Source organism: Diorhabda carinulata, chromosome 8, assembly GCF_026250575.1.
Source record: "Diorhabda carinulata isolate Delta chromosome 8, icDioCari1.1, whole genome shotgun sequence".
Classification (NCBI taxonomy): domain Eukaryota; kingdom Metazoa; phylum Arthropoda; class Insecta; order Coleoptera; family Chrysomelidae; genus Diorhabda; species Diorhabda carinulata.
In genome coordinates, this window is record NC_079467.1 from 16949640 (window position 1) to 16977611 (window position 27972).

The 27972-nt window shown below is 33.1% G+C and overlaps 1 protein-coding gene across 2 annotated transcripts in view; it reads left to right on the plus strand.

Annotated features, from left to right (window-relative positions):
- LOC130897382 (F-box/WD repeat-containing protein 1A) overlaps positions 1-27369 on the plus strand; it is a 42855-nt gene extending 15486 nt beyond the window's left edge. For both annotated transcript variants that reach the window (XM_057806211.1, XM_057806212.1), the window contains exons 2-9: positions 10533-10761; positions 14206-14392; positions 16502-16817; positions 18276-18416; positions 20383-20645; positions 20718-20907; positions 21895-22042; positions 23542-27369. In XM_057806211.1, the coding sequence (XP_057662194.1) occupies positions 10533-10761; positions 14206-14392; positions 16502-16817; positions 18276-18416; positions 20383-20645; positions 20718-20907; positions 21895-22042; positions 23542-23567 (1500 nt within the window). In that variant the 3' untranslated portion in view covers positions 23568-27369. The remainder of the gene's footprint in view (positions 1-10532; positions 10762-14205; positions 14393-16501; positions 16818-18275; positions 18417-20382; positions 20646-20717; positions 20908-21894; positions 22043-23541) is intronic.
- Positions 27370-27972: the final 603 nt, after the last annotated feature.

The following is a 27972-nucleotide window of genomic DNA, read 5'->3' on the forward strand; positions in this document are numbered from 1 at the left end:
TACGAAGTCTGAGAAACTTCTTAAGACGTCCAGAAACGACTTTAAACTTGATGCCGAGCTTCTAATAAATCAAAAATCACGTTAAACGATAGGCATGGCAGAGGACGACAACTGCAGACTCTAGCAAGCCATACAAACAGCAAAAAACTACTCTGCGATTGTCCTATTCATTTCCGGAAAAAATGATTAGATTCCTCAAGGACTAGTGAGAGCAGTCTACATATTGGCGGACAGAACAATAAGATGCAGAGTCATGTACAAAATATCTTCTAGATATAGGAGCAGAGCGACCTGGAAGCCAAAACATCTACTCAAACAATCTATATCCATTGTAGCGGAATAGTGGTAGTAGCACCTAGCTTTCCATCGTAAGATTAAAAACTAGATAACTCAGATATATTAGAAACATGTTTTTAATTAGATTTTTATAGTTGAATTAAAGTAAAAAGTAATGATACATTCTTATTAATTGATTTATTAATTAATCCTTATGACTAACTTTGCCTACTGGCAAATTATACTACTCATCTCTCCACATATTTTCCATTATAATTCAACAAAACCATTGCTTGCGAATTGAAATAAAAATCAATTAAATCAAAAGGCAATGCTAAATCACTAAAGAAATAAATGGTTTAATTCATGTCAAAAAGTTTATTTCTAATTGTGAAGTACTTAATGCAGCCTATGAGTGCCTAGCCAAACATAGAAAGAAAGGTCATAAATAAAATAATATGTGATTATTTTCAATTTATTCTTCTCTTATTTCCATACACTTTTCAGAACGTATGATGCATGTCGAAAGCCAAAATGTTAGTACACCGCCAGATAAACCTTTTATCCCTTACTCGGAGTTCTATTTTGCGAACAAAAAATAGTCCAGCTGGTCCAGATCAGTGCTAAATGGTAGATGTTCACTGTCTGTGGAGCCACATTTGTGAGCAGTAGCCTTGGAAAGAGAAACAGTGTGGAATGGAGCAACTGCACGTCTCGGCTGATTTTATCGCGAATTTTTTTGATAATTTTTTGACGTTACTGCCCCATTAAGTCAGAGTAATATGCCGCCTTCACGACTATTTGATTCCTTGAAGTCAATCAAAAGGATACCCTTGCCGTCCCAAAATATTGTAGCCATCACTTTTTACTGCTTTCGAGACATTTGATTTTTTGCTGTGGGCTCTTCTTTTCCATAGCGTCATCACCCGTTACAATTGATCGAATTAGACTTTTTGGTTCTAACGGCAAAGCTCTAAAAATTGTTCACAACATTTGAGGCACCACTTCGCGCTATTTTTTGTCATATTTAAATGCTTTTGTATGGGTCATCTCTTAATGATTCTTGTCTCCATCGAAACAACCAAGACCAGTTGTTGAAAATTATGGAAACAATTCACTGTAAACAGTCTCGTTCTGTTTTTGATTTGTGTTGGAGATAATCCTTCTTTAGTCAAAAATTTTATAACAGCGCCAAACTCAATTTGAGATATTTTTCAAAACAATTTGAGTGATTGGTCGTTCGAACTCTACTATAATAAAATAGATGGAAACAGGAAAAGTTGAACCTTTGTATAAAAGTTTTTGTCATGCCAAGAATTCATACACCACACTACGTATTTGCCAATAGAATAATTGATTAACGGTCATCCAGGCTGTCAAAAATAAACAGATTTCGATTTGCTACTCAGTAATAGTTTAGATGTCTACATGCCTATCACTTTTCGACATAATCACTACTTAGACATTTATGAACACGCAGAACCAGTTTTTTCATCAGTTTATGTAGCATTCATATCACTGATCATTGAGCCAGGATTCGGGGAATGTGTTTATTCTGGATAAGTGCTCCTTCAACTGTCTCAACAATTCCTGTTTTACTTCAACTTTATGCAGCCTGTTATTACCATCCAGATGACATCTTCATTCAACAAGACTTTCTGTCATTTACATAGGATAACTTGTCAAAGTAGCACAATAATGATTTACGTAATCAATCAAGATAACATTAATACCAGTGTGTGGTTGCCATTGCTTTTCATTCAGATAATCTAACCTTAAATTTCTATATTGATGTTTCCACTAAATAGTTACTTATTTGCTCGTGGAAACGAAATGACGAAGACAGGATTTATTCTTTGAAATGTTGTGATCAGTTAAATGCTGAACAGTGTCCGGGACAAAGAAATTTTAAGTGTTGAGTGGGACTAAGAGATAAATCAAGTTGACAATTAGAAATGAAAAGAATTTGCTGAAGATTTCGATTATCGTTCCATTTAATTGGCTAAAATTCATATTTTTCAATATTCTCTCTAGTGGTGAACCTAAAACTTTGAAAATAATTTCCACGTGTTTCTCGGTGTCACTTTCTTATATTTTTTCCCTGAAGCTGAAATATAATATGTTCCTGAGATATGCTCACATGGTACATGAAATATATCAGGAATATTCTGAAGAATTAAAAAAAAATAATGTACAATGTGGTTGAATTTGAAATAAGAAAGTGAGTATTAATGTTCGATTTGCCTTTTCGAAAATCAAAACCTCTTAGAGAGATGCGCCACGAGTCCATTGAAGCCATTAAAAGTAATTCGCTTCAGGGACTGAAGGCATCCGAGACGCGGCGTGCAACAAGTGTAGGTGTGGGCAGCCGTGAAGCCGTTGAGCACATAGGCCTTAAGATAGGCCCGTCGTGCCACACTTGACGTCACCAAAGTCCGATGTCCTTTAAGAAGCCCATCAGGCGCTTTTACTTGAATCCTTTGATGTCGTTAGACAGGTTGTGGGGTTTGCCAAGATGTTTAAACCGCGCCCGTGTGAGTCCAGCGCACTCTCAGATAACGTGGTCTGCAGTTTCGTCCTCCTCCATGCACCAGCGGCACTCCGGATCATCCGTGACACCCATGGTTTGAAGGTGACGTTTTAGATGGCAGTGTCCGGTCATTAGTCTGATTTCGCGCCTATTTAGCTGGAGAAGTTTTTGGTGCGAGACGAGCGGGGATCCTTCTATATGGGCTTTCGCTTGTCTCCATCCATCTTTGCCGAGCCCGCCTTGCGAGAAGGCTGTTGAGAGACGTGATGACAGCGCTTTCGGCCACACCAAGGATGGGTTCTGGGCCCATTGGTGGGTTCGCAGGTCCCAGTCTAGCGAGTGAGTCCGCTTCGTCGATGCCTAGCGGACAACAGATGGTTCCTTGATAGCTGGAAGTAGAGTTAGCAAGCAGCGCACTTACCTTAAAATAACTGTTCTTCCAAGAGAAAAGTGCGATGGAATGTCACTGTAAGTTAGTGAAAACCCTTGGGGCGGTTTGCATTGTACATCGTTGGCAGCGTATGACGAGTCTGTAGGCTCAGGTTTGTCATGTCAACTTTGCGTGTACTGTGTTATCATTCTTTTACATTCTTGAGGCTATATTATTTCGTATGCGAATAAAATAGTTTTAAAATATTTTAGTGTTATTGCCAAGTTTTCTAACCAAATATTGCTATGACTGTTGTCTCTACTCCAAAGAAACCCAAAGATTACGCTTCGCCTAGTACTACTTTATTTTAACCTGTTTTTTCTTTTGTGATGCCATTATTGGTCTCAACACTCTTAAAGACGATCATTTTCTTGTCTTGTATCTTCGGTATACAGTTCCCATTGTAGCAATTGCTCATTTGTCTATACCTTTTCATCATTCAATCTTCTTTCCAGTTTCGTAAGATCTGACATACAAGGAACGTCCCAGGGGTATGCTAAGTCAAATAGATACTAGGAAATGGAAGGCGGAAACCTTTTTACCGTTTACTCATCAAAGCCTACTTTTATAATAATAAAATCCTTCAATCATTAACATTATCATATCTAACGATCGGTTTCAATTGTTTATTGTCTCGGCGTCCAAAATAGGCAACACACGACTTGTCGCTGGTTTTTTACAGCTGTCTATATAAAAAATTTAAAAGATAAAATGGTAAAGGAGGTTGAAAGTAATGAAGGTCCCAAATGTTCTTTTATATATTATATCTGTGTGTGTATGTGTATTGTGTGTGTATTTCCGCAATGTTGTACGGGTATTGTTTAAAGATAAATGATTACCAGCGAATCTATTAAACCTTGGACCACTAATGACAATGACCCGAGATGATCGTCAAACGGTTAAAAGGGTGTATCATTGAATCAAAAAAGGACCTACTGTTCACCGTTCATGTATTAACGGATTCAGTTTGGAAATTTAATTTCTATTCACGTTTACTTAAATAATTTAGTTGGAATTTGTCCGTCATAGTATAAGGCAATTAGGGTGATCGTTAAAAATTAAATCTTTTGCGTTGCCCCCTAAAAAGCTTATTTTTTGATAAAAAACATTAGGAATTTGATGGCGCTGTTTCCCGAAGATATCCCAGGCGCAAAAATTCCCGAAAATTTACGTCCAAGTCCGAAACCTTCAAGATATAAGTTTATCAAATAAGAATGTGTGAACCTGGTAGTTTTTTCTTTATACTTCTTTGGAGAGCCACGCAACAAGGGTCGGCATTTGGTTTATTGCATGGTGGACTAAATTATTTGCGATAAGTGATATTTTACTTTTACCACAAATGTCCCGCCATCGTAAATCTAACTCGATATTGTGTATTAAAAGTTCGACGCAGATATTCTCAAGGTCGTAACATGAAATGCTTCCATTAGAGATTGCGCACCCTGTATCGTTCTTTGTCGTCAAGAACAATTCATCTTATTAAAAAAAAATAAAAACAAAATGGTAACCATTTTCATCTCATTTCATGCAGCACTTTCAATTAAGTGATCTCCCTCGATTGTTAGAATTCTGTAAATAGTTTTGAATAAAGATTCAAGAGGATGAAAACTTATATTGTGTGTAGAAGCAAAGCTTAGCAAAAATGGATTATGTAATCGAGAGGATGGATTCTTAGATTTTCTGTTTCGAGGTGTCAACTACTACAACTATGCAGAATTTCAACTTTCTCACATCAGATATAACCGAAAGTTCCGTTTTCAGGACAACATACGAGGATATATTGAAAAATTCTTAGCCTACCATAGAACCAAACAAAATTTCAATGTAAAAATATTTTAGTACCCAACATATTCTCTTCTTTATTACAGAGAATCTGCAACGTCCCTAGACCTTTCAAAAAAAATTATGTCTTCTTGCTCTGCAAACAAGACCTCCACAGCTTTTATTACCTCCTCGTTGGAAGAAAATTCACGACCTTTTAAGTTTTTTTTCAATTGAGGAAAGAGATGATAGTCGGACGGAGCCCAATCTGGTGAATAAGGGGGGTGTTCTAGTAATTCAAACTCTAAATCACGAATTTTTTTCATGGCAACATGAGATTTGTGTACAGAACCGTTGTCCTTTGGATAGCTTCCCGCGTCATTTCTGTTTAATTTTTTCCCGTAGAGTGGTCAGTAATGTCGAATAATAATCTACTGTTCTACGCTTATCCAAAAAATCAATCATGATTACTCCATGACAATCCCAAAAAACTGAAGCAAGAACTTTTCCTACAGATTTTTTGACACGAAACTTTTTAGGTCTTGGAGAACCAGAGTGTCACTATTCCATCGTTTGTTGCTTTGTTTCTTGATCGTAAAAATGTACCCAAGTCTCATACATAGTAATATTTCGATTTAAGAAGTCTACATCGTTTTCAAATCGAGCACAGATCGAACGCGATGCTTCTCCCCTTGGACGCTTTTGGTCAACATTCAAACATTTGGGGATCTATTTTGTACCAATTTTTCTCATGTCCAAATTGACGTGACCTGTATGATAAACGCGTTCTTATGAAATATTCAGTGCTTCAGATGTCCGTTTTAGCCCAATTCGACGGTCTGATAAAATCATGTCATGAACTGCATCGATATTTTCGGGGACTGACACAGAAACTGGTGTTCGGTGGACTCTGGTTTACTTTTTTGACGTCAAACTTTACACTGACACTTCTAATAAGTTATTGTTTGTTGCTATGGTAACGCAATATTTTGTTTATGCATGGAACTGGTCTAGGCTAACTAGATATCAATACATACTCGTCGTATTTGAAATTAGCGACTTCTAAAACCTATAGATTCGTAATTTCAGATTAGTAACATAACTGTATCCGCCATTACCCTGTATAGTTAATTTATTTCCTCTGATTATTTAATTCTGCAGTAGAATCATTATGTCATGATAAGTAATAAATAGATAGTAAATAGATAACTATAACTTTTAATAATTTATTCGTCTCACAAACATTTTCTTTATGTTCTAAATACTCAGTTAATTATTATTGTAAAATAACGTGCCTTTGAATAAATTCACATGACCTTATACACAACAATTTTACGCAAGAAATCCAACGAGAAATGATTTTAATCAATTATAAAACAAGCAGCGGTCCCAGAAATGGTAAATGTACCAATACCAACGCCAGTTTTTCTAGTCGTTGACCCTTATAATTAAAAATAATGTTTTTTCCGTTAAGAGAAATAAAAAAAAAATCGGAAGTTGATTTTAAAATGATATTGAGGATTAATACAAGGACTGCTACTTAAGTTTTAAGAGATGGCAACACTGATGTGAATATGTCAAATCTGTCGTCGTCATCATAAAGTTTGACATAATGTTAAACACACTTAGAATTGTCATATTTCAATGGTTGACAGATCCTTTCATCTGTCAATTTAGGTGTCAAAAAGATTTAGCACAACACAGCAGAGTACATAATTTGAATAATAACAACATTGGACTATATGATTTTTATAAATATTTATTGTACTTGTAATAATTATAATGTGTTTACTTATTACTACAGGTGGTTCAAATATGATGGAGAATTTTGCTATGAAAACCTTTATTATTATGTTGAATTTTTCTTTAGTTTTTCTAAATAGTCACACTCAACACACTTTTACCACTTCCCTGGAAAATTTTGAATGCCTTTTTCGTTCAAATCTCTCAAATTGTCTCGTAACCGTGAGGACTATACCTTCACATTGCTTTCGAATCGCAGTCCGCAAAGTGCCTCTTTTAATTGACCAAATAAATAATAGTCGCTTGACCCAACCCAATATCGCGTCGTTTTGATTTATAGGCAGGTTTCACCGTTGTTTTTAGTAGTTTCCTAAAACACTGCGTGTTCCCAGTACGCTGTTCGATGAGAAAGTCAATCGCAATTACTTCTCTTATGTCCCAAAACACGGTACACAACACCATCCCCGCTGACAGTGTAACCCACAAAACATACCCAATAAGAAGTTCAACTGACATGTAAATTTCGGCAACACAAATTTAGTTCCATCACTTAATAATCATGGCCCTAGTGTAATAAAAATGTGTTATTACTGTCAATGTCAATTGTCAATTTCCCAAACGCTTTCCCGATGTTTAGAACACACATTGGAGGAAGAATTTTCAAATTCTATTGCTACAGAGAGAATTAGTAGTTTTGACATCGGAATACAATAGCCAAAATATCAAAATTGAAAAACAGTTTCGAGAATAACAACAGTTAATGAAATACAATGAAGAAGATTTGTGAAACTTTCGCTCGAGCAAAAAATTTAAATTTTAAAACATTGGTATTATTTTGTTAACTAAAATATATAAAATCAAAAAACAAAAGGCAAATGGAAACATATTCGTTTCTTTTTTGCCTTCAATATATTGCCCAGCCAACGAACCGAGTTATAGAGACTATGTAAAAGTTTTAGAAGAAAGGAATCTAACCTTGGGTTTTGCAAACGTTTAAATTTGAAAGAAGCAATTTAAGCCGTAGCTCGCGTTTGGAGTAAGTGGAAATCTGGTTATTATTAGCTTCCCGCAGTCCTTATTACAAATTTGTGCGTGATAAGTACGTGAACATCCCGGGCGAAACGCGTCCAGGTATTATTATTGGTCCAAATCAGTGGTACCATAATATACCACAAATAAAAAGCCGAGTGGGGTAAGGTTAGGCGAGACGAGCGCCGCATCGCTGCAGAAGCCGTTAGATGACGTGTAGTACAGGGACGGCATCGTATTATCATACTGCAGTAACATTGTTTATATATTTGTCTGCGTAATTTTCTTAAACATCTCTGACACGGAGACAGATAATGAAGTTGTTAACATTAAGAAGAGAATTTTTTCAACGAAAAAAAAATTATTGTGAATATTTATAAAAATGAAATGCAAGAAAATGATGACAAGACTGTTGATGACGTTATTTTCAAAACGGCAAATATTTCGGGAGCATCTTCTTCAAATGTCTACCGAATTCTTCGTGAGTAAAGAGCTAATCATTCAGTGGCCGGTCCAAAAAAGTAACCATCATGAGAAAAAATTAGCAATTCAATTGATGATGTCGAAAGGACCGCCATCTAAAGAATTGTGCACAATTTTTTCTTTCAATTACATTTAGTGGATAAAGTTCTGAGAGTTGTTAACGAAGATAAGGACTTGCCGGATTTTAAAAGATTAACATTCCGTAATTTATTGAAAGGAATGGAATTTCAAAAGAAAAGACGAGGAAAGAACAGCTTATTATTAGAAAAATCAGAAATAATTGTGGGGAAGCGAGAAAAAAGAAATTTCGGGAAGAAAATAGAAAAATTCAGTACCTGGATGAAACATGGGTAAACGCTGAACATACAAAGGATAAAGTTTGGGTGGACTCTTCCATACAATCCAAAAGGCAAACATTCTCAGTGTTAGCAACAAATCAGCAATAAATCATCGAAAAAAATCCAAAAAATTGATAAATATGCTTTCAAAAACAATATATTTCCTCTATTCTCTGTAAAAATAAGGATAATTTAAAAATGAGTTGAGTTGCGCATTTCCCATTCCAACACACGGTATAAAATCTTACGACTTCTACTAGGTCCACATCCACGACCGACGCCAAATATAAAATCCATTATATTTCACTCTATATTTCGAAAAAGTTTTTTGGAATCAAATAAAAATTGTCGACGAAATATGATGTCATAAAAAATTAATAATATGCGACCTTTTTACAATTACACGGAGAACTGAATCTACATTTCTCACGAATAAATTTTCATACAATTGTGTTTGTCCTTCTCAAGATCTCGACAAATAAAGAACATGAAATACCTTGAATTGATCTGTCAGGTATTCAATCAATTAACAGATGCGCATTAACATTAACTCGAATACGTAAAACTCGGATCAATCAACTAGTTCGCAGTTGGTATTCTTTTCCGGAAGCGAAATAAACTAACTATATAACTCGTTCACGCTGGATTTGGTATATGCGCATACGAAAATCATAGTTAAATTGTATATTAATGAAAAATTGGGGTCGCTGATAACAAATTCGACTTCAAATTTACAAAAACTTACCCTTCCCACCCCCAACAACCATCCCCTTGTATGAAATTATTATTATTACTGCCAAGGTTTTCGGGGTTTTCTTATATTGATGTATGAATAATTGAAGGGATATTCTGCATATTTTTGGAAAAACCAAAAATCACTTCTTCTAATGACAAAAAAGTTTTGATGACTGAAAATGCAAAAATTTGTGCTTCAATTTTGGGGGTTTCGGGCATAAATTGGCTATTTGGTCCCAATGTTCGAAGTATAGGGAGATGAAGAGCAAAGAAAATCGAGACAAAAAAGGAGATAATACGAAAGGAGGATAGGAAAAAATATATAATAGAACAGAGGAAACGAAGAAGAGATAAGGACAATAAGAACGCACGACAAAGTAAAGTAAAAAAGATATAGAAAATAATGAAAATAGACACAGATACACTTAAAAGAGTTAGAAATTGACAAATAATGCAGACGGCGTATAGGAAAATGAGAAATGAAACAAATCGAGACAAATAAGGAAATAGTAAGGAACGAAGATAGAGAAACAAATATAATAGAACTGAGAAAAGAAAAAAGAGATAGATATGGAGAATAGAAGACGTAAAGAAAGAAAAGTTAAAGACAATTGGCGAAGATACGCTAAAAAGAATAAGAAATTGAAAAATTTATATAGGAAAATCGTGAATAAGAATATGGTTTAAGAGAAAATAGCAAGACACGAAAATATTTACGAGGTAAGGAAATTGTAATAAGCAAGAAACACTACATTCATTTACAATAATATGTCCAACACGTTCCTTTTATATATTTAGGGTGTCTGCTATCTTAAAAAGCTTCATTTTACGGTTATATGCCTTCAATTTGCGGATCTTTTTTTTTGTTTTCGTCAGCCTCTTTGAGACCACTGTGTACATCATCCTCGGCGCTCATTTCGCCTCTTTTAAACTCAGTAAACCAATTCTCAATTGACCATTTTACTAGGACAAGGTCCGAATAAAGTTCATCAAGCCAATATTTCGCTTCAATATATTTTCAAACTGACCAAAGGGGCTTAATCCAAAATACTATAATTCAAAAACCAATTAGTATGATTGCTGTCAAATTTGTACGCGTGTCTTTTGAAGGTTAAGGCTAATATGCGCGTATTTTTACAGGTTTTATTAGAAATTTCTGTTACTAGTTTTTATTATTGTGGAAAGATTCTTTTATTTTTGATTACAGTTTCCAATGACGATTCTACCACCATACGACACAGCTAGAAAGAAAGAACCGTCTGCAACATTTAACACGGAGAGAGAAACATGTCTGAAATACTTCGAGAGATGGAGCGAAACAGACCAAGTGGAGTTCGTAGAAAATCTCTTAGCCAGAATGTGTCATTACCAACACGGTCACATCAACTCCTATCTCAAACCGATGCTGCAACGGGATTTTATTTCCTTATTGCCAAGTAAGTGACACTTTGAGTCCAATTTGTATCTATATATAATTAAATCTGGCAGACATTTAATTGAAATGTGAAATGTTAAAACTAGTATTATAATAGACACTAATGTCGCCTTAATAATCCGTATTCTGGCTAATCCTACACCTATATAATCCGAATTGTCGGCTGTCCCTGCTGCTGACGTTAGTTTTTGTATCTAATAACAAAGTGAAGTCGCCGGTCTCTTGTTTTTGGAGGTCATAAAAATGGTAGCACACATCAAACTTTAACCATAGCTGAAAAGTGTGCCATATTGGACAGTTTGAAAGAAGGAATGTTTGGAACTTCTTTTTCCCTATACTGAACCTGCCCCCTCTTCACCTTTATAGTGAACAAAGAGGCATTTAGCGATGCCCAGACGGAAAATTTGAAGCCAAGAAATCTGACCTAAGAATTCTAGAACTGATGAAGCTAGAAAGCAACGACGAACCAATGGACCAAAAGCACAACTTGATGGACAAAGATATCCCATTCGAAGTGATAATTAACGACCGCCAATCATTGGTCTTTCGCAGACAGATTTTTCAAGAAGAATTGCTAGCAAAAAAATTTCCTCAGGAGTATTTGGAAATAAAACTATCTGAAAAGCACATTCACATTCTCTCAGATAGCCAAGCGGCTTTGAAGGTCCTGGAAGTAGCACGTCCAACCTGGTGTGGGAACGTAAACATACTCTAAAATCACTAGTTAACAAAAGCTTAGTAACCAGGCTATACCAAGCAATGAGGAAGCAGACAGTCTTGCCAAAACAGGGCAACCACACTCTACCTAGGACCAGAGCCTTACTGTGTCCTCACGAGATGCTACATGAATAACAAACTGAATGGATAGTTAAATTATCAGATACAGAAACGCTCCAGGTTTAAGACAATTCAAAAAATTTATAGCTAAGAAGTCTAAAGAACTTCTCGTGATACCAGAAACGACATCAAACTGGTGGTCGATCTTCTGCCCGGTTACTGCCCCGTCAAACACCTTAAGACGATAAGCATGACAAAGGACGACAACTGCAGATTCTTCGAGAAGGCTATGGAAACAGCAGAGTATCTACTCTGTGAATGTCATGCCCATTTTACTAAAAGGCTTGAGTTACTTGAAGGAGTAGGGACACCTAGGGAAGTGGGACACAAGAACTCCAAAAAAACTCGCAACCAAGCATGGTCATTGCCGCTGCTGCTGCTAAAACCTATTGCAAACTATATCAATTAAATATTTTTTTTGGTCGTGTGTCCCCTGGGAACGTAGGCCCATAGGCTCGGGTCAGAAAACAACCGAAGTACCAAAAAAAATTAAGAATAGCTATTACTACCCCTACCCATACGATAAAATTGATTACCCCACGGCCGTCATTTTGACTTAAATCAGATTGGCAATCTAAGAGAACAGCTGATCTACGGTAAAATGATGGCCGTGGGGTAAACAATCGATTTTATCGTATGTACCCGGGTTAGCTTGGTTTTTTCTGCTAGTTCGATTGTTCTATATTATTTTTTTATTTGATTTATGGTATTAAGAGGACTTATAGATGGTTTTTAGATCTTTTTCAGTGGAATTAATTCAGAGTTAATTAAATATTTTTGCAATTGGATAGAAGTAAACTTTCAAGTAATTCACAAAATTTAGATAACTTAGTTTTTTTGAAAATTAATATCCACTGTTGTGTTCTTTAGAAACAATGCGATATATTTCGGCCAACCATATCGATCCTCATGCCTTAGAGAGAGCATATCGAGGACTTATATACAGTTTGAGTGAAATTCATTTAGCGTAAACTGAATATTTTTGCAGTTTTGTAGACAGTCTTCAAGTTTATCAAATATGATAACCCAATGGCAGCTGCAAGGTGCAAGCCCAAATTTAAAGCTTAAGTTGGAGTTAATCACTTAGCATTAGATGAAAAGAGCTTTAATCAAAATCCTGTTCAAGTTTATACTTGCTTTTTCTTTTTAGACTATATTGTAATATAATGTTAAGGTATAAAATTCTAGCCAATGAAGCCAAAGAAAAAATGTTTGTCCATGCTTCATAGACTACGAAAAAGCTTTCGATAACGGTCAACATCTCAAACTTATGCAGCTCCTTAAAAAATTGGATTTGGACGAAAAGGACATTCGTTGTATCGAAAATCTGTACTGGCACCAAAAAGCGCAAGTCAAAATAAATCATGGTCTAACTGAGCAAGTTCGGATTCGCAGAGGAGTACGTCAAGGTTGTATATTGTCGCCGCTCCTGTTTAATATATACTCTGAAGCCATCTTTCGAGAGTCACTTGAAGATAGAGAAATTGGGATCAAAGTCAATGGAGTCTGGGTCAACAACATACGTTACGCCGATGACACAGTGCTGATTACAGATAATATAGTTGACCTACAACAACTAATTAATATAGTAGGCGGACATAGCCAAAACATGGGATTAAACATCAACATCAAAAAAACTAAATTCATGATTATCACTAGGGAAGCGAATACGTTTCGAAAAACTAGAGTAACATGTAATGGAAAACCTATAGAACGGGTAGAAAAATTGGTCGTCGGACGGTGCAATAAAATGCCGAATTGAACAAGCTCGAAGTACATTCATAAAATTTAAAAATGTATTTACATGTACCGACTTTGATCTTGATCTTAGACTGAGACTTGTGTGGTGCTACGTTTGGTCAGTGCTTCTTTACGGGATGGAGGGTTGGACCCTTAAGGTAAAAAACATCAACAAATTAGAGGCATTCGAAATGTGGGTATATCGTAGAATCCTGAAGATACCATGGACTGCCAAAGTAAGGAATGAGGATATTCTCAAGCGTATCAATAAAGACCGTAAACTCTTTAACATCGTGAAGAAACGAAAGATTGCATATCTTGGCCATATAATGCGAGGCCATAAATATCAATTCCTTCAGCTGATAGTCGAGGGCAAGATTGAAGGTAAGAGAGGATTGGGACGGAAGAGGATGTCATGGTTGCGGAACGTGAGGCAGTGGACGGGTATACAAGATATTCAGACATTGATCCATACCGCTAGAGATAGAGAAGCCATGAAAAATGTGGTCGCGAACATCCATTAATGGATAAGCATTAAAAGAAGAAGATAAAATTCTATAAATCATTTCACAAACCACACAGAACATACCCCCAAAAGTATTTGTTTACCCCACGGTGGCCATTTTTAAATGGACAAATAGTGGTATATATGTTTTGTACATGTAAACAATTGTAATTTTGACAATTGTTGTATTTTTGATGGAAGTTATTAGTAAAAACGATTCTAGAATGGTTTTATGGAATCCGATTCTTGTAGCTTTATGCTATTCTACTAAGAGTCAAATTCCAGAATGCAATTCTAGAATCGTGGCATGAAAGAACCCTAAATAATAATAATATATTGAATTGTAGATTTGTTTGATTTCAGAGAAAGGCTTGGATCATGTGGCAGAGAACATTCTGTCATATTTAGATGCAGATAGCCTGAGAAATGCGGAATTAGTTTGTAAGGAATGGTTCAGAGTGATCTCGGAAGGTATGTTATGGAAGAAGCTCATCGAAAGAAAAGTTAGAACAGACTCTTTGTGGAGGGGGTTGGCCGAAAGGCGAATGTGGTAAATATAATTTGTTCATTTAAATTCGTTGATCGTTTTCTAAGTTAATTCTTTTAAATCCCTCCACAATAAAATATGAAAAAAAATTATGTACAATCGACTTAGAGAACTTTATCGTCGTTTATTTCGTTTTACATTTTATCGGTGAATAAAGCTGGAATAAAAATTATTGTTGTTATTCATACACATGTATGTTTACAATTATTTGTCGAATGTTCCGTTCGGTTCAACGACATAAATAAGGAGCGTTGTACTGCAAAAAGGATGTAGAATATACACTCGATCAAATTGATCTTTACTTTGACGTCAATAATAATAAACACAAATTTCACTTAATCTATCTTTTTCTAGTGATTATATACTAAGTAATTTCCCCTTGTATAATTACATAGTTACAATGGGACGTAAATAACTTAACTTACAATATTGATTAAAAAATTTCTTCTTGGAATGTACTATTACTATAACATCACTCAATAGGTCGTGTGATTCATATACAGATAGCGCTGCAATTGTCAAATCCATATGGCGTTTTTGAAGTACCAACCATTTAAGTGAAGCTTCTTCTGTTATTTCCAAAAAAATGGATTCAAAACAATTTCGTGTGTCAATTTATCATTGCTTCTTGATGAAAAATGAAAAAATATTGTACAAAAGTATTATCCGGACTCTGCTCCATAGAAAAGAACCATAGTTTGATGAAGTTAAACGCAGTCGTACAGACACCGATGATGGTGACAGTTCTGGTCGTCCAATTGGAGTGGTTACTCCAGAAAACATCAAAAAAGTCCACCAATTGTTTGTATCTAATCGTAAATCCAACTTTTTTCACATGAATTGCTAAAATCTCCTTGATGTATCAATCAGCCGTTAAATCTTGTGAACCTCAGATCATGTATTCAAAGCAGCAATCTGCAAATATCTCTCTTGGTCTTCGGTACACTTTCCTTCTTCGATTGCTACCATGAAAGGTCTCATCTGAGAACAGAACAGATCCCCATTGTCTCAACGTCCAATTCAGATGATCCTGTGCTTGTCGATGAGTTTTGGACCAATCGCAGGTGTTCTAGAGGTCAGGTTCTTTTCCTGCAGTCTCCATCTTACTGACCACTGACTAATAGTCGTTTCTCGCACTTTAAGGAGCTGTATTTGCACTTGAACGGCATTAAGATGACGATGTTGTCGACACAATAAAGCGGACATCACTAGCGGTTTTAAATCGCCTTGTACCTTTTCCAGGTTGCCTCTGAAAGGATCTAGCTTACTCATAACGCTGGTACACTCTTCAACCATCATATCCATCCGTCTAGCAACAGCTCGCTGACCAAGACCATTTGCCATTAAAGCAATAACTTAGGCGGCTTTTTTGGTGTAGTATGCATTAAACTAAAAAACTAATAATATGCAAATTTCTGTTAAAAACGCAATAATTTTCATATTTGACAAATTTTTTATTTTTGTTACAATCACTACATAAACACGTTTCATTTGTTTAACGTTTACTACGCATATAAACGATAAGCCTTGATGATAAATTTATACTCACATTAAAGCATATTAATTTGTCTTTCTTTTTTTAATCAGATGAATAATTTGAAAAATATATATAGTTAAAGTTAAAAGTTTACAGCGGGTCGATTTCTATGCACGCAAGTTTATAAATGATATCCTTATTTTTTAACGCGTCATATACCATACTAACCACACTGTTTACTACCACTGAACCAAAACTCACAATTACATTGTCTGGTCCTTCGAGCCGGATATAAAGCTACGACAGACTTGAAGTACCAAAAATGGATCTTGAAATGAAAGAACTGGACAATGGGAAGACAAATTCTACTAGAAAATATGTTTGAAATATAAAGTAACCTCTATATCATCTAGTATTATAGGGCTGTGCAAACTTACTCAGGTGTAACATAAAAAACGATCAAACTAAAATAACAATTGAAATGTTATTCATTTTTATATAAACTTTATTTTTATTACCTGCGATATGAGAATTTTATAGATGTGCGTGATTACACTGTCTGGTCTTTCGAGCCGGATATGAACCTACATTACAAATATTACCAACAGTTTTCTATTTATTATTTTTATTTGCAGGATTCAGTACTTGTTCAAACCAAGGCCAGGTGAAAACCATCGTCCGCACTGTTTCTATCGTTCTTTGTATCCGAAAATAATCCGTGATATTGACAGCATCGAATCGAATTGGAGGAACGGAAAACACATCCTGCAACGTATAAATTGTAGATCTGAAAATAGCAAAGGGGTATATTGTTTGCAATATGACGATCAGAAAATCGTTTCTGGCTTAAGGGATAATACTATTAAAATATGGGACAGAAGCACTCTGCAGTGCACTAAAGTTTTGATTGGACATACGGGAAGCGTATTATGTCTACAATATGATGATAAGGTAAATTAATAATGATACCAACTATTATGGAAATTTTAAACATATCAAGAAGTGTCTGATTTATTCCATTGAAAATTGTTTTATTGTATGAAATTCATTTGTGGAAAAATTATTTTGCTTATTTACTTTATGTCTTCCTATCCTTCACTGAAAAAATCGTGGAGGTTGATATTCTTTTCTCTTCAGGTTTTTCTCTAAAATTCTCGCCATATCTTTGGCTCTCAGTAACTTTGTTCATTTTTGTCCATCCAGATCTTTTAACTAACTTAAATTCTATGATTGAATAGTTCACGGGTGGTTGATCTTCTTGGGATTTCTTTCTGATGATTCTTCAAAAGTTTTAATAATCAGATAGTCCTTAAATGAGAATTTAAGTATGGTTCAGGTACTTCCAAACTGTTTTGGGTGAAAGACTCCTTTTTTGAAAAATAAAAACATTAAAATCGCAAAATAAGCATTATAAAATCAATGTAATACATGAATCTAGTAATTTTCTATCAATTTAGCTAAATCCTTTTCGATACAGGTGTGTTGTAGCATTTTTTTAATTTTATAACTGTTTGTTTTGTCAAAATTTTTATGACCACACTGAATCCTGTTTTGAGTATGTGTTATAATGGAAAAGCGATATCGATACTGTGTTTCAGTGTTCCACTACAACCAATACTTCTGCTTAAGCTCCTCATTGGTGTAAATGTCAATCAACTTCACTTCTTCTTCTCTAGAACTCTATTATGACCTTTTGAGCGTCAAAGTATTGGGATTTTATTTATCATTCTCTTAATATCCATATTTTTTTCACTTTCTGCTGTAATGTTTTCTTTTGTCTTCCTCCTTCCTGTGCTACGTGTTATAGCTAAGTTTGTCTTAGTCTTTCTTTTTTTTTATATATATTTCTGCTTCTGTTACTTTTGTTATTAGGCTTTGTAATGTTTTTTTATTTGTCTGTACCAATTTAAACATCTTTTAACTTTTTTATTTTCTATTGGTTTCTTTTTGAGTTTTTCTATAATTACCTCATTTTTTATTTTATTGATTCTAGTTTTCCCTGCTATTTTCTATCATTCACTAACTTATTACTAAACACTTATTTAATTTTTTTAACTTCATATAATTTATTTAAATTATTCGTACATATATATGCACAACAGATTTCTCGATAATTCGGATTCTAGAATGTAAACAAACAAAAAGGCCTTCTTAAAAATTGATTCTATTAAAACATAATGTAAAAACAATATAAAGAAAGTGACGCCTTATATAAAAAAGACAATGTGAGAACTACCCGCCGGATCTTCCAAACTTAAGATTCTATTAACACTATATAACAGGACCAGCTTTACAGTCTACGTCAGGGGACGTGTTCATAACAATATTGTGTCCAACCTCTTTTATTTTTCTCATTTAATTCTTTAGATACCTCCATATTATTTTTATTTGCAATATTTTATATTTTAGGTTATAATAAGTGGGTCAAGCGATTCCACAGTAAGGGTATGGACTGTGAATAGTGGTGAAATGGTTAACACGTTAATACATCATTGTGAAGCCGTCCTTCATCTTAGATTCAACAATGGTATGATGGTTACTTGTTCAAAGGTAAGTTGAAATTTATAGAACACAACACCAATACTCGACATTATACAGTTTGTTATGTGTTTCAATAAGTATATTATCGTCTTCAAAGGCCAAAGGTAAATTAAATCATGGAAACTTATGTAATCCCTTCTACTCTTAGGAGTGTAAGGGGTGAGTGGAAGTGAGCTATGATCACTTCTCTAAACTATTCTGCATTATTTTTCATATTATCCCATTCCATACTTTTCTTGATCTTCCTTCTTGTCTACAATTCTTGTAACATATCCAAACTATGTTAACTATTCTTCTTATAATTCAATATCTATAAGTTTTGTTTTTAGATTTTCCTGTATATATTGTAAATCTCATTTTACCTTCTATATTTCTTAGATATCTTCAATATCTGTATCTTATTTCTTTAGCTTTGTGTTGTTATCCATTCTTTTAATCTGAATGTGACTATAATGGTGACTACTTGGTTAAAAATATGTGTTTTTGTTTCTTTTTTCCTTTCAATTTATTTTCTCTTTTATTTCATCTTCTTTCCTCCATTATTTTTGATTCTAGGTATTTAATGCTATTCACCTGTTCCAGTTTTGTTTCATTTAACTCCATTAGATCTATTTTTTATCATTATTTATAATTACTGTTTTTGTTTTCTTATATTATATATTCCTAAGTTTTTGTTTATAGTTCTTTCTTCTTTAGAACCAAATCATAGGCTGTTTTAATAGTTCAACATATTTCAATGTATGTATGTATGTATGTAGATATTGGGGTATTGTATACACCGCAATTCAAAGGTTCTATTGTGTATTGCTACAGTACTGAAGAACTCAGTATTTCCAGAAATTAATCCCATTCCTCTTAAACAGTTCAGAAAGTGGAATGGCTTTAATTGCCAAAGATCTTTGTCTTCTGTTTCGTACTCTTTCAGGTGTAGTACAATAGAGTTCCTTAGAGTCTCACACTTCAAGAGTATGTGGATAGAGATTTCGTCCTGCAACAGAATTTTCAAGCTGCTTTAGCGTCTTCAGATCTCGATAGAACTCCTGTTAATATTTGTAGGTTGCTCTTACTCACGCTAATACATACATTCGCTACAGAAAGTTCTCCCAGTAATTGGTTCTACCCTATCTCCCTTCATTTTCTATGCTTTTTCCATTATTCTGTAGCTGATACCACATAAGAGTTGCATCCATTGCAGGGTAACTTTATTTTTCTTGTCTAGCTCGTTTAATTTGTATAGACATTTCCAAAAAGACATATTCCGATATCCCACATCATTATTATTTTATGCTTTCATTAAAATGAACCAAGAAGAGTAATGGGATTAGCATACATCCCTGTCTAACTCCTCCTCATGTTGTCATAAATGTTATTGTCTTGTTCTTATAGCATTCGTCATATTATTATACAGTCCTCTGATTCTATCAATCTTTGTTATGTCTACTCATCCGTTTTTAAAGATCCTCCATATGTGTATTTATTGATTGTTTTGGGGAGACGTTTTGGCTTTACAGCCACTCGGCACCTATTCCTAGAAGATATTTTGTACAAGATTCTACATCTTATTTTTCTGCTTCTATAATACATAGACTTCTCCAAAAGGAGGCTATTTTTTGGAGTTCTTGTGTCCCACTTCCGTAGGTGTTAATACTACTCCTTTTAGGTAATTAGCCTTTTAGCAAAATGGGCAGGTCTCAGGGTCTATAAAACAAAGGTGTGTCCCTCCTGATTCTTTTATAAGTTTTTCCGATATTTGTCTTATTATAAAGCTAGTGTCTATAACCCCTATATTTGATCTGAAGCTGTATAAAGTATCTTGGAAACTTACATTATGTAATTTTTTGAATGTTGATGTAGTAGCACTAAACAGGACGTTCAATTTCTTACATTCGAAATCGAACAAGCTCTACGACTTACTCTATAACTGTAGTGGTAGTATTTGGAAATATTTTAGTAATTTAATGTTTTTTTGTTTCAGGATCGTTCTATCGCCGTATGGGACATGACTTCGCAAACTGAAATAACGTTACGAAGGGTATTGGTAGGTCATAGGGCAGCAGTGAACGTCGTCGATTTCGACGAGAAATATATAGTGTCCGCGTCGGGCGACAGAACTATTAAAGTGTGGAATACGTCTTCATGCGAATTTGTGCGAACTTTAAATGGGCATAAACGGGGTATTGCTTGTCTGCAATATAGAGATAGGTTAGTGGTTAGCGGTAGCTCTGACAATACCATAAGGTAAGTTCATTTCTTATAACTATATAATTTATTTAATTGTAAACGAACGTCCGATTTGAATAATTATTTCAGATTATGGGATATAGAATGTGGAGCTTGTTTGAGAATATTGGAAGGACACGAGGAACTGGTTAGGTGTATAAGATTCGATTCCAAACGTATCGTGAGTGGTGCTTACGATGGAAAAATTAAAGTTTGGGATTTGTTGGCAGCTTTAGATCCTAGAGCGCCGACTAATTCTTTATGCCTAAGAACATTAGTGGTAAGTTTTGATAAGGAAGATATATTTCAACTCCTTACAACATCCCGGTCTATTTAATCAATTAATCACTTCATTAATTGGTGTAACTTCACTTGATAATGCTATACATGATCCTTACACTAATTTTTTCATAGCTGATCAGTTAATTTCTATGAAAAATAACAGATTTTCTCTATTTTATACATTTAGCAGTGTTATTCCCTTTATAGAATTTTATTTTGTTCAAAATTGTGATACATCATTATTTATTAACACAAATCGAAGCTAATAGGTTTTTAGTCAATATTTTCACCTATTTTTCCTCTTTTCTTGTGCTGCTTCTATAGTCAATCGTCGAATATTTTCGTAGATTCTTTAAAAAAAAATATCAAAACACTCCAGAATATTCTTAATCATATTGTAATAGGTCAAGTTAGAGGAGTAAGAAGAATTATACTTTATTACAATATCATTATAAATAATTGTCTTAAATTTAATCAAAATTTGAACAGTTTCCCCAAATGTTTCAACTATTTATGTTATGTGTTATCAGTATATACTCATTTTACACTTTACTTTTAAGTATTTCTTAATTGTATTCATGTTTCCATAACATTTCCAATATAATTTTAGTTCCTTCTAATATATTTTTTCTCTAGTTATTATTGGGTCTTCAACTATTTATTCTAGAAATCAAGGAGGTAAAAAAATATTTATAATTAATTTTCTATTTAAAATTATCATAATTCATCTATTATCAACTTCCTTTATTTCCTGTCGCGTTTTTCATTTACAGCCAATATTTAGAATAAGTTTTTCATTAAATTTTGAAAAAACTCCAGAATATTCGGTAACCTAGTAATCATATGGATAAAAGCCTAATTATTAGGAAAAGAAGACTAACATAACCAATTGAATGCCCTAACTAGCTTCTTTACTGTAACTTAAATACATGTACTATTAAAATGTTTCTTTTCCTAATATATATAACATTTTTTTTCCTTTTAGGAACATACAGGACGTGTATTTAGATTACAATTTGATGAATTCCAGATAGTCAGTAGTTCACATGACGACACTATTCTTATCTGGGACTTTTTAAACTCAGTACCCGAACCTAAACCCGCTAAATCTAGTGAACCCAGATCTCCTTCTCGTAAGTATCTGTAAAATATATATCATTTAATTTTAATTAAAGATGGCATGTAATAATTTCGTTTAATTGTATTCTTTATAAGCAGTGCTGGCTTCAAGAAGGTCAGATCCTCGCTTTTACAAATTTCTTGCCTGAAAAATTCATTTATCTTTGCAAATGAATGACTTTCCAAGTGAATCGGATTTTCATACTCCTCCCAACAAAATCTACACAGCTTCAGCTGGACCTAATATGATGAGGTGCTTTCTAAGTAATGGTCTGCAATGAAGCAAGTGAGGAAGTATAGCTACTTTGGTTTTGAATCAAATATTGTTCGGATCTATCAAAATTTAAAAGAAGTAATCCAGTTTGAGAAAAAAAACTTTGGAAATGCAACATTTCATGCTTTTTTTCTTATAGAAGCATTTCCACTACCAAAAAAACTTTGGTAGTGGAAATTTCTATCAGGATATGTGCTGGCTTCAAGGAGGTACAATCCTCATTCTTCCTATTCGAAGAATTTTTGTATGTTTGGATTGGTGAGGCTTTTCACGTTAATCAGGTGTTTCCTGAGAAGGTAGTGATCTGCAATGTAGCAAGTGGGGTTTGTTTTTGTTAGATCCAAATGATTTTTGGATTCTGTTCCAAAAAAAGTTTTCGAGCAATAATAAGCATATATGCTCCTTTTCATTTCCATCTACAGTAAACTGTATCTGTTGACTTCAAGGAGATTGAATATTCGATCCTACAGGACTTTTGTCCCAAGAAATGTTTGGGTACGCAATAGGAAATATTGTACAACTAATTGAACTGAAATTTCTTCTTCTCATAGATTCTATACCAGACAGTTTCTACTAGACCCTTTATCCATCAGGTGCTTGGGAAGATACCACAAAAATGCTTTGTTTTCATATTATCCTTTCTTCTGAAATTGTCTCATGTAGAAGCATTTCCTGTACTAAAAAAGCTTTGCGGCAATAAAAGACATGTATGCTCCTTCTAGTATCTGTGCTACCTTCAAGAAAGATCCTTACTTTCTTGTTCTTGTACCAAAACTTTTTTTGTTATTCTTTTAGATGCTAAACCCGTTAGTTTCAGCAAGACCTGTACCCTAGTAGAAAGTGAGGGACTGTAGCTTGCTTTTGATTATATCCAAATGCCTTTTGGATCTAATGGTATCAAAGTAGTAATCCATACCAAAGGGACACCACCAGAGTGCGTCTCACTCGATTTCTTGCTTCTTCTGAAACAATTTCTTATAGAAGCATGCTTCTGTACTAAATAAAAGCTCCAGGAATTAATGAAATGTTTATATATTTATCTTCTTTTTCATTAATTCTTCTATGAATGGAAAAGTTGTTTCCGATGCTTATTTCTTCATTGGGAAGATCCATTGGTAGACTTTGTATGACCTCCTTGATTGTTGTTTTTCTTTTCATTCGCTGTATTCAATATGGTCCTTTTATTGAATCCCATAAATAGATATTATTTCAGCAACTGATTTATTATTTCTTTTACAGAGTTTTCTCTTGCTGCTTACGAGTGAATCTGCAAAAAAACACATTTACTATGGTGTATAGACAAATTTCTATTTATTCGTGATGTTCAATATGTTTTAAGGTGGGGCGATGTTTTACAAAAAAATTATAATCGAGGTCTGTGATGTCCTTGTATAGACTTAACGTTTCGAGCTTTCGCAAAATTATTTCCCAAAGTATATATTTAAATCCAATGTAAATGATATATTCTTTTTTTGAAAAAAAAATATGGTGAGATTGTACAAGCTGCAATCAGTTTTTCGACAATTATTATTAAATCGGCATTTTCCGCTTAATATAGGTAAAATTATTGAAAGGATTCTTAGGTAGGATAAATCTAGGATATATATAATTGTAAAATGAATTTAATTCTGAAAAACTTTCCTTTCAATAAAATAGAAGGTGCAAATATTAGTTTACTATAAAATAAAACGAAATAGTTGTTGTATTTATTATTTTATTAAAATACAATATTATATATGAGGTCTGGTTATAAATAACGAAACCGCTTTTTAAATTTATATCACAATAGGTTATTTTTGAGGAAAAGCTTCATTGCTTGTATTCTTGTTAATATTTGAACATTATTTAGTAGAAAAAATACTACGACGTCTCATCCCACTGGAATAGTTCAGTTCCAGCTAGGGCTCTTCAAACTAATTTATGTTGACAAATGACAGTATAACTAACTAAAATTAGTTAAAGCTAGTGTGACTTCTTAGGTCCCGTCTTTAAAAAACATTTACAACTTACAGTCAGCATGCTTAGGGTCATTTTGAACCGAGATATGTTAACTGGTTTTTAAATTACAGGTAAAGTTGTCATAAATGGACAGAAAAAACTAAAGGTTATGTGATATTTTACAGCGTTTTCAATACCCTTTTGTTATGGTATAAATTAAGATATGAAAAATAATTTAGAATTATGTTTTCTTTCAAGGAGTACATATTTAAAATGAAATCCATTAACTGGTATTATCAAGCACGTAGAAAAATATTAATTTGGTAAAAAAATTCTGAAGTAAAGTTTCTTTTTCATTAATTCAAGTTACCATAGATGCCGAAAAGAATAAGCTTTTTGAGGATTTATTTTTTTACACCAACACTCACAGTGTATGCTTACTGCCGAATGGTAGGATCAGTTAATCAAAATCCAGTTTAACAGAAGATATATATCTGGTTAAACTTTACAAAGCATTTTGCATTACTGTTATAGTATGATTAGCAAAAAAGGACTAACCCACCTCCACCAATACAGAAATTATTTTGATTTCGTGCTTTGGTATAAATATAATTACATAAATGACAGCTTTACAGCTCTGTATTTCAGAAACCAGTTGACATATCTCGGTAAAATTTCAAATTCTTACCAAGTCTGTACCAAATTTCAAAAAATCTGAAATTATGTGGATGAAAATGGTCTTTTTTGGTATTGATTTCACATGGAATGACCCTATATTAATTCTATTTTCAGTTATACAATGCTATATTTATCTACTTAGCTTTCTGCATATGCGGTTTCGTTATTTAATACCTACAGGTTGATTAAAAATGAATTTTAATTATAACATTTCATTTTAATGCTTCGTTTTTGTATTATATTATAAGAATAATGATTACTTTTTGTATACCTGCGACCAATTTTCAAGATTTTATGAAAATATATTTTGATGTTAGTATATTATCTAATATACATTTTTAATATATGAATAAGGTGACTTATGTTATAGAAAAAAAAAGAATTAAGTTAAGATAAATTGATGGTATATGAAACGAATAATGATGTTCTAGAAGTATTATGTATAGAATGCATCTTATAAAATGTGTTAAATTGTTTGTATACTAATATTAAAGAGTAGAAGTAAAGTTTTATTAAAAGATATATTGTTTACGTAAGATCTTAAACAAAGTCCGAAATGTGGATTCATACCGGATACTGTTGATTATTGCTATTTCTTGTTTTAATCTTACAGTGGGATGAATTTATACATAAATATGGATTTTTTAATACAATTACGGTCTGAATAAGTTGAGAAATTAGACCAAAAACGATATATCGAGTTTTACCAAACTTATTTCTAATTAAATAGTTTGCAAATTGATTTAGTCATGTTAGAAACAAACCACCAAATCTTCATTTTGTTTTCATTCTGTATTTATCTCGAATATTGATCTCTTAATATCGATTTCTTTTAATATATGGTATTGGAAAAAAATTAATATCAATGTAAATCTTTAAATTTAATTACAATTCATAATAAATTATATTCCCATTAGTTCAGTTAGCATTAGAATTAATCAGTATCAAAACAAGAGTGGAGAGGTTTATTTTAAGTTAGGTTGTTCTTAAAAAATGCCAAATATATCCAATTAATATCACAAAGCATCTCATATCAAAAAAAGTGAATTTTCGGTAAATAAAAAAAAAACAGCTGGTCCATAATTTAACATCTTTTTTTTTATTTTTAATGTGATATTTAAAAGCCGTTGTTTGAGATGTATTTCTTTTTCAAATGAATGATTAAACGATGTGATTTTTGGAAGGTCTGGTAAACCAGTTCCCTATTTTTTAAAATCAAAAGTCTATCAATAAAGTTTTTAACGTTTACTTGGTTTACATGTTTATGAGAATAATTCAATTCAACTAAATAAAATCAGAAATGTTAAATTTCATATGTCCAACTCAACTTTGGCAAAGAATAGACGGTCAGAGTATTGGGATTTTAGTTTTCACACTCTTACTTTTTTTTCATTCATTTATCGTATTATTTTTCCCTTCTATCTTCCTATGATAATTGTTCTAGCCAAGTTTGCTTAAGTCTTTCTTTCATTCTGTTATTTTGTTACGTTCCCTTTTTTGGTTTACTACCTTTCGTATTTTTTTATATCTACTTCCATTCTCAGGTCTCAGTCCATTATCACTATCCATTTGTTTACTTTTTCTTTTTCCTCCCGTTTTCTTACCTTTTGGATTTTTTCTTTTATCCATTTTATCAAATGTATCTGCTACTATTACTATTTAGTGTGTATTTACTAATCCGTCTATATTTATCGGTTCAAGGTTTCTGTAGCCAATTACTGTCTCCAGTTTATAGTTCTTCTCTTTTATTTTATCATCCTATCCCTGATTAGTATAAACAGAAGCGCAAAAGCAAATGAATAAGTAACTGTACTCAGGTAAAGTGGAATTGGAAAATAACACTGGTAGATTTGAAGATTTCACATTGATATTCCCGTATCCAAAAAAATTCCAATACAGTGTAGGAATAAACATATATATGTTACATAAAAATGTAATCAAATTTTGTAAATTTGATTATCACTGAGATATTTTAAATTGGGCGATAAAATATGAAATAAATCCCAATTAAAATATCTAGGATTATAGAATATTATAAATGTATGTAAAGTTGATTTAGAATTTTTTATTAATTGTTTAATAGATATATCTACGTCTTTCAGAGACAATATTTTGAATGTTACTTGTATATGTCTCACGTTTCTATGGCAGTTTTCCCGGTGGAATGAGGGAATAGTATACAAAATCTTTTTTAACAGATTTAAATGTTTAATTATAACTGCCTCTTATAATTTCGCTAAATATTTCAAACAATTAAATACCGAAGCATTTTTTTTGTAATATTCACATAATACTTTAAATAAAAAAATATATCATTTACAATATATATCATTATTTTCGTATGATTTATTTGATCGTCGTATTTTGTATCCCATCTGTTATATAAATATTATAAGCTTATGTATATTTGAAATAATTTATTTTTGACAGATTAAATTTTTTTTATTTGTCGTCTTTTATTTTATTTGTAGGTACTAATTAAAAGAACTGAAACCTACGGGCAGATTTTTTTAATTGTACAGCATTAAAAAATGTTAAAATTGAATTGACTTATTTATCTCCCAAAAAGTTGAAAATTCTTTTGATACAATCTACTTCCAAGTATTGTTATTGGCTAGCAATGCACTTATCCCAACATTTTAACCATGACTGAAAGGCTTATTCAATATCAGGAATGGTGTCAAATGTTTCACTTTTAATAGACCTGGAAGTCGTATGGAGATTAGCAGATATAGACAAGAAGACTTTGTGGCCAAAATAGTTCCGAATCAAAACGACTTGTCATGCATTTTATTGATGGAGACAAGAGTATTTGACCAATTTTCAGGTCCCTTTCTTTGCTATCTGTTCAGTACTGCAATCGCTTGTTGGAACGAACTAGTTTGTCTACGTTCCTCGTTGTTAACTGACTTATTTCGATTATTAACAATGAGAAAATGATATTTAAATTGAGAAAAAAAATTGTGAAAAACTTTCGGAATATTATAATTAAAATTTGGAGATTCGATCAGATTTTTTTTTATTTTGACATGAAAATGAATATGACTGATGTTA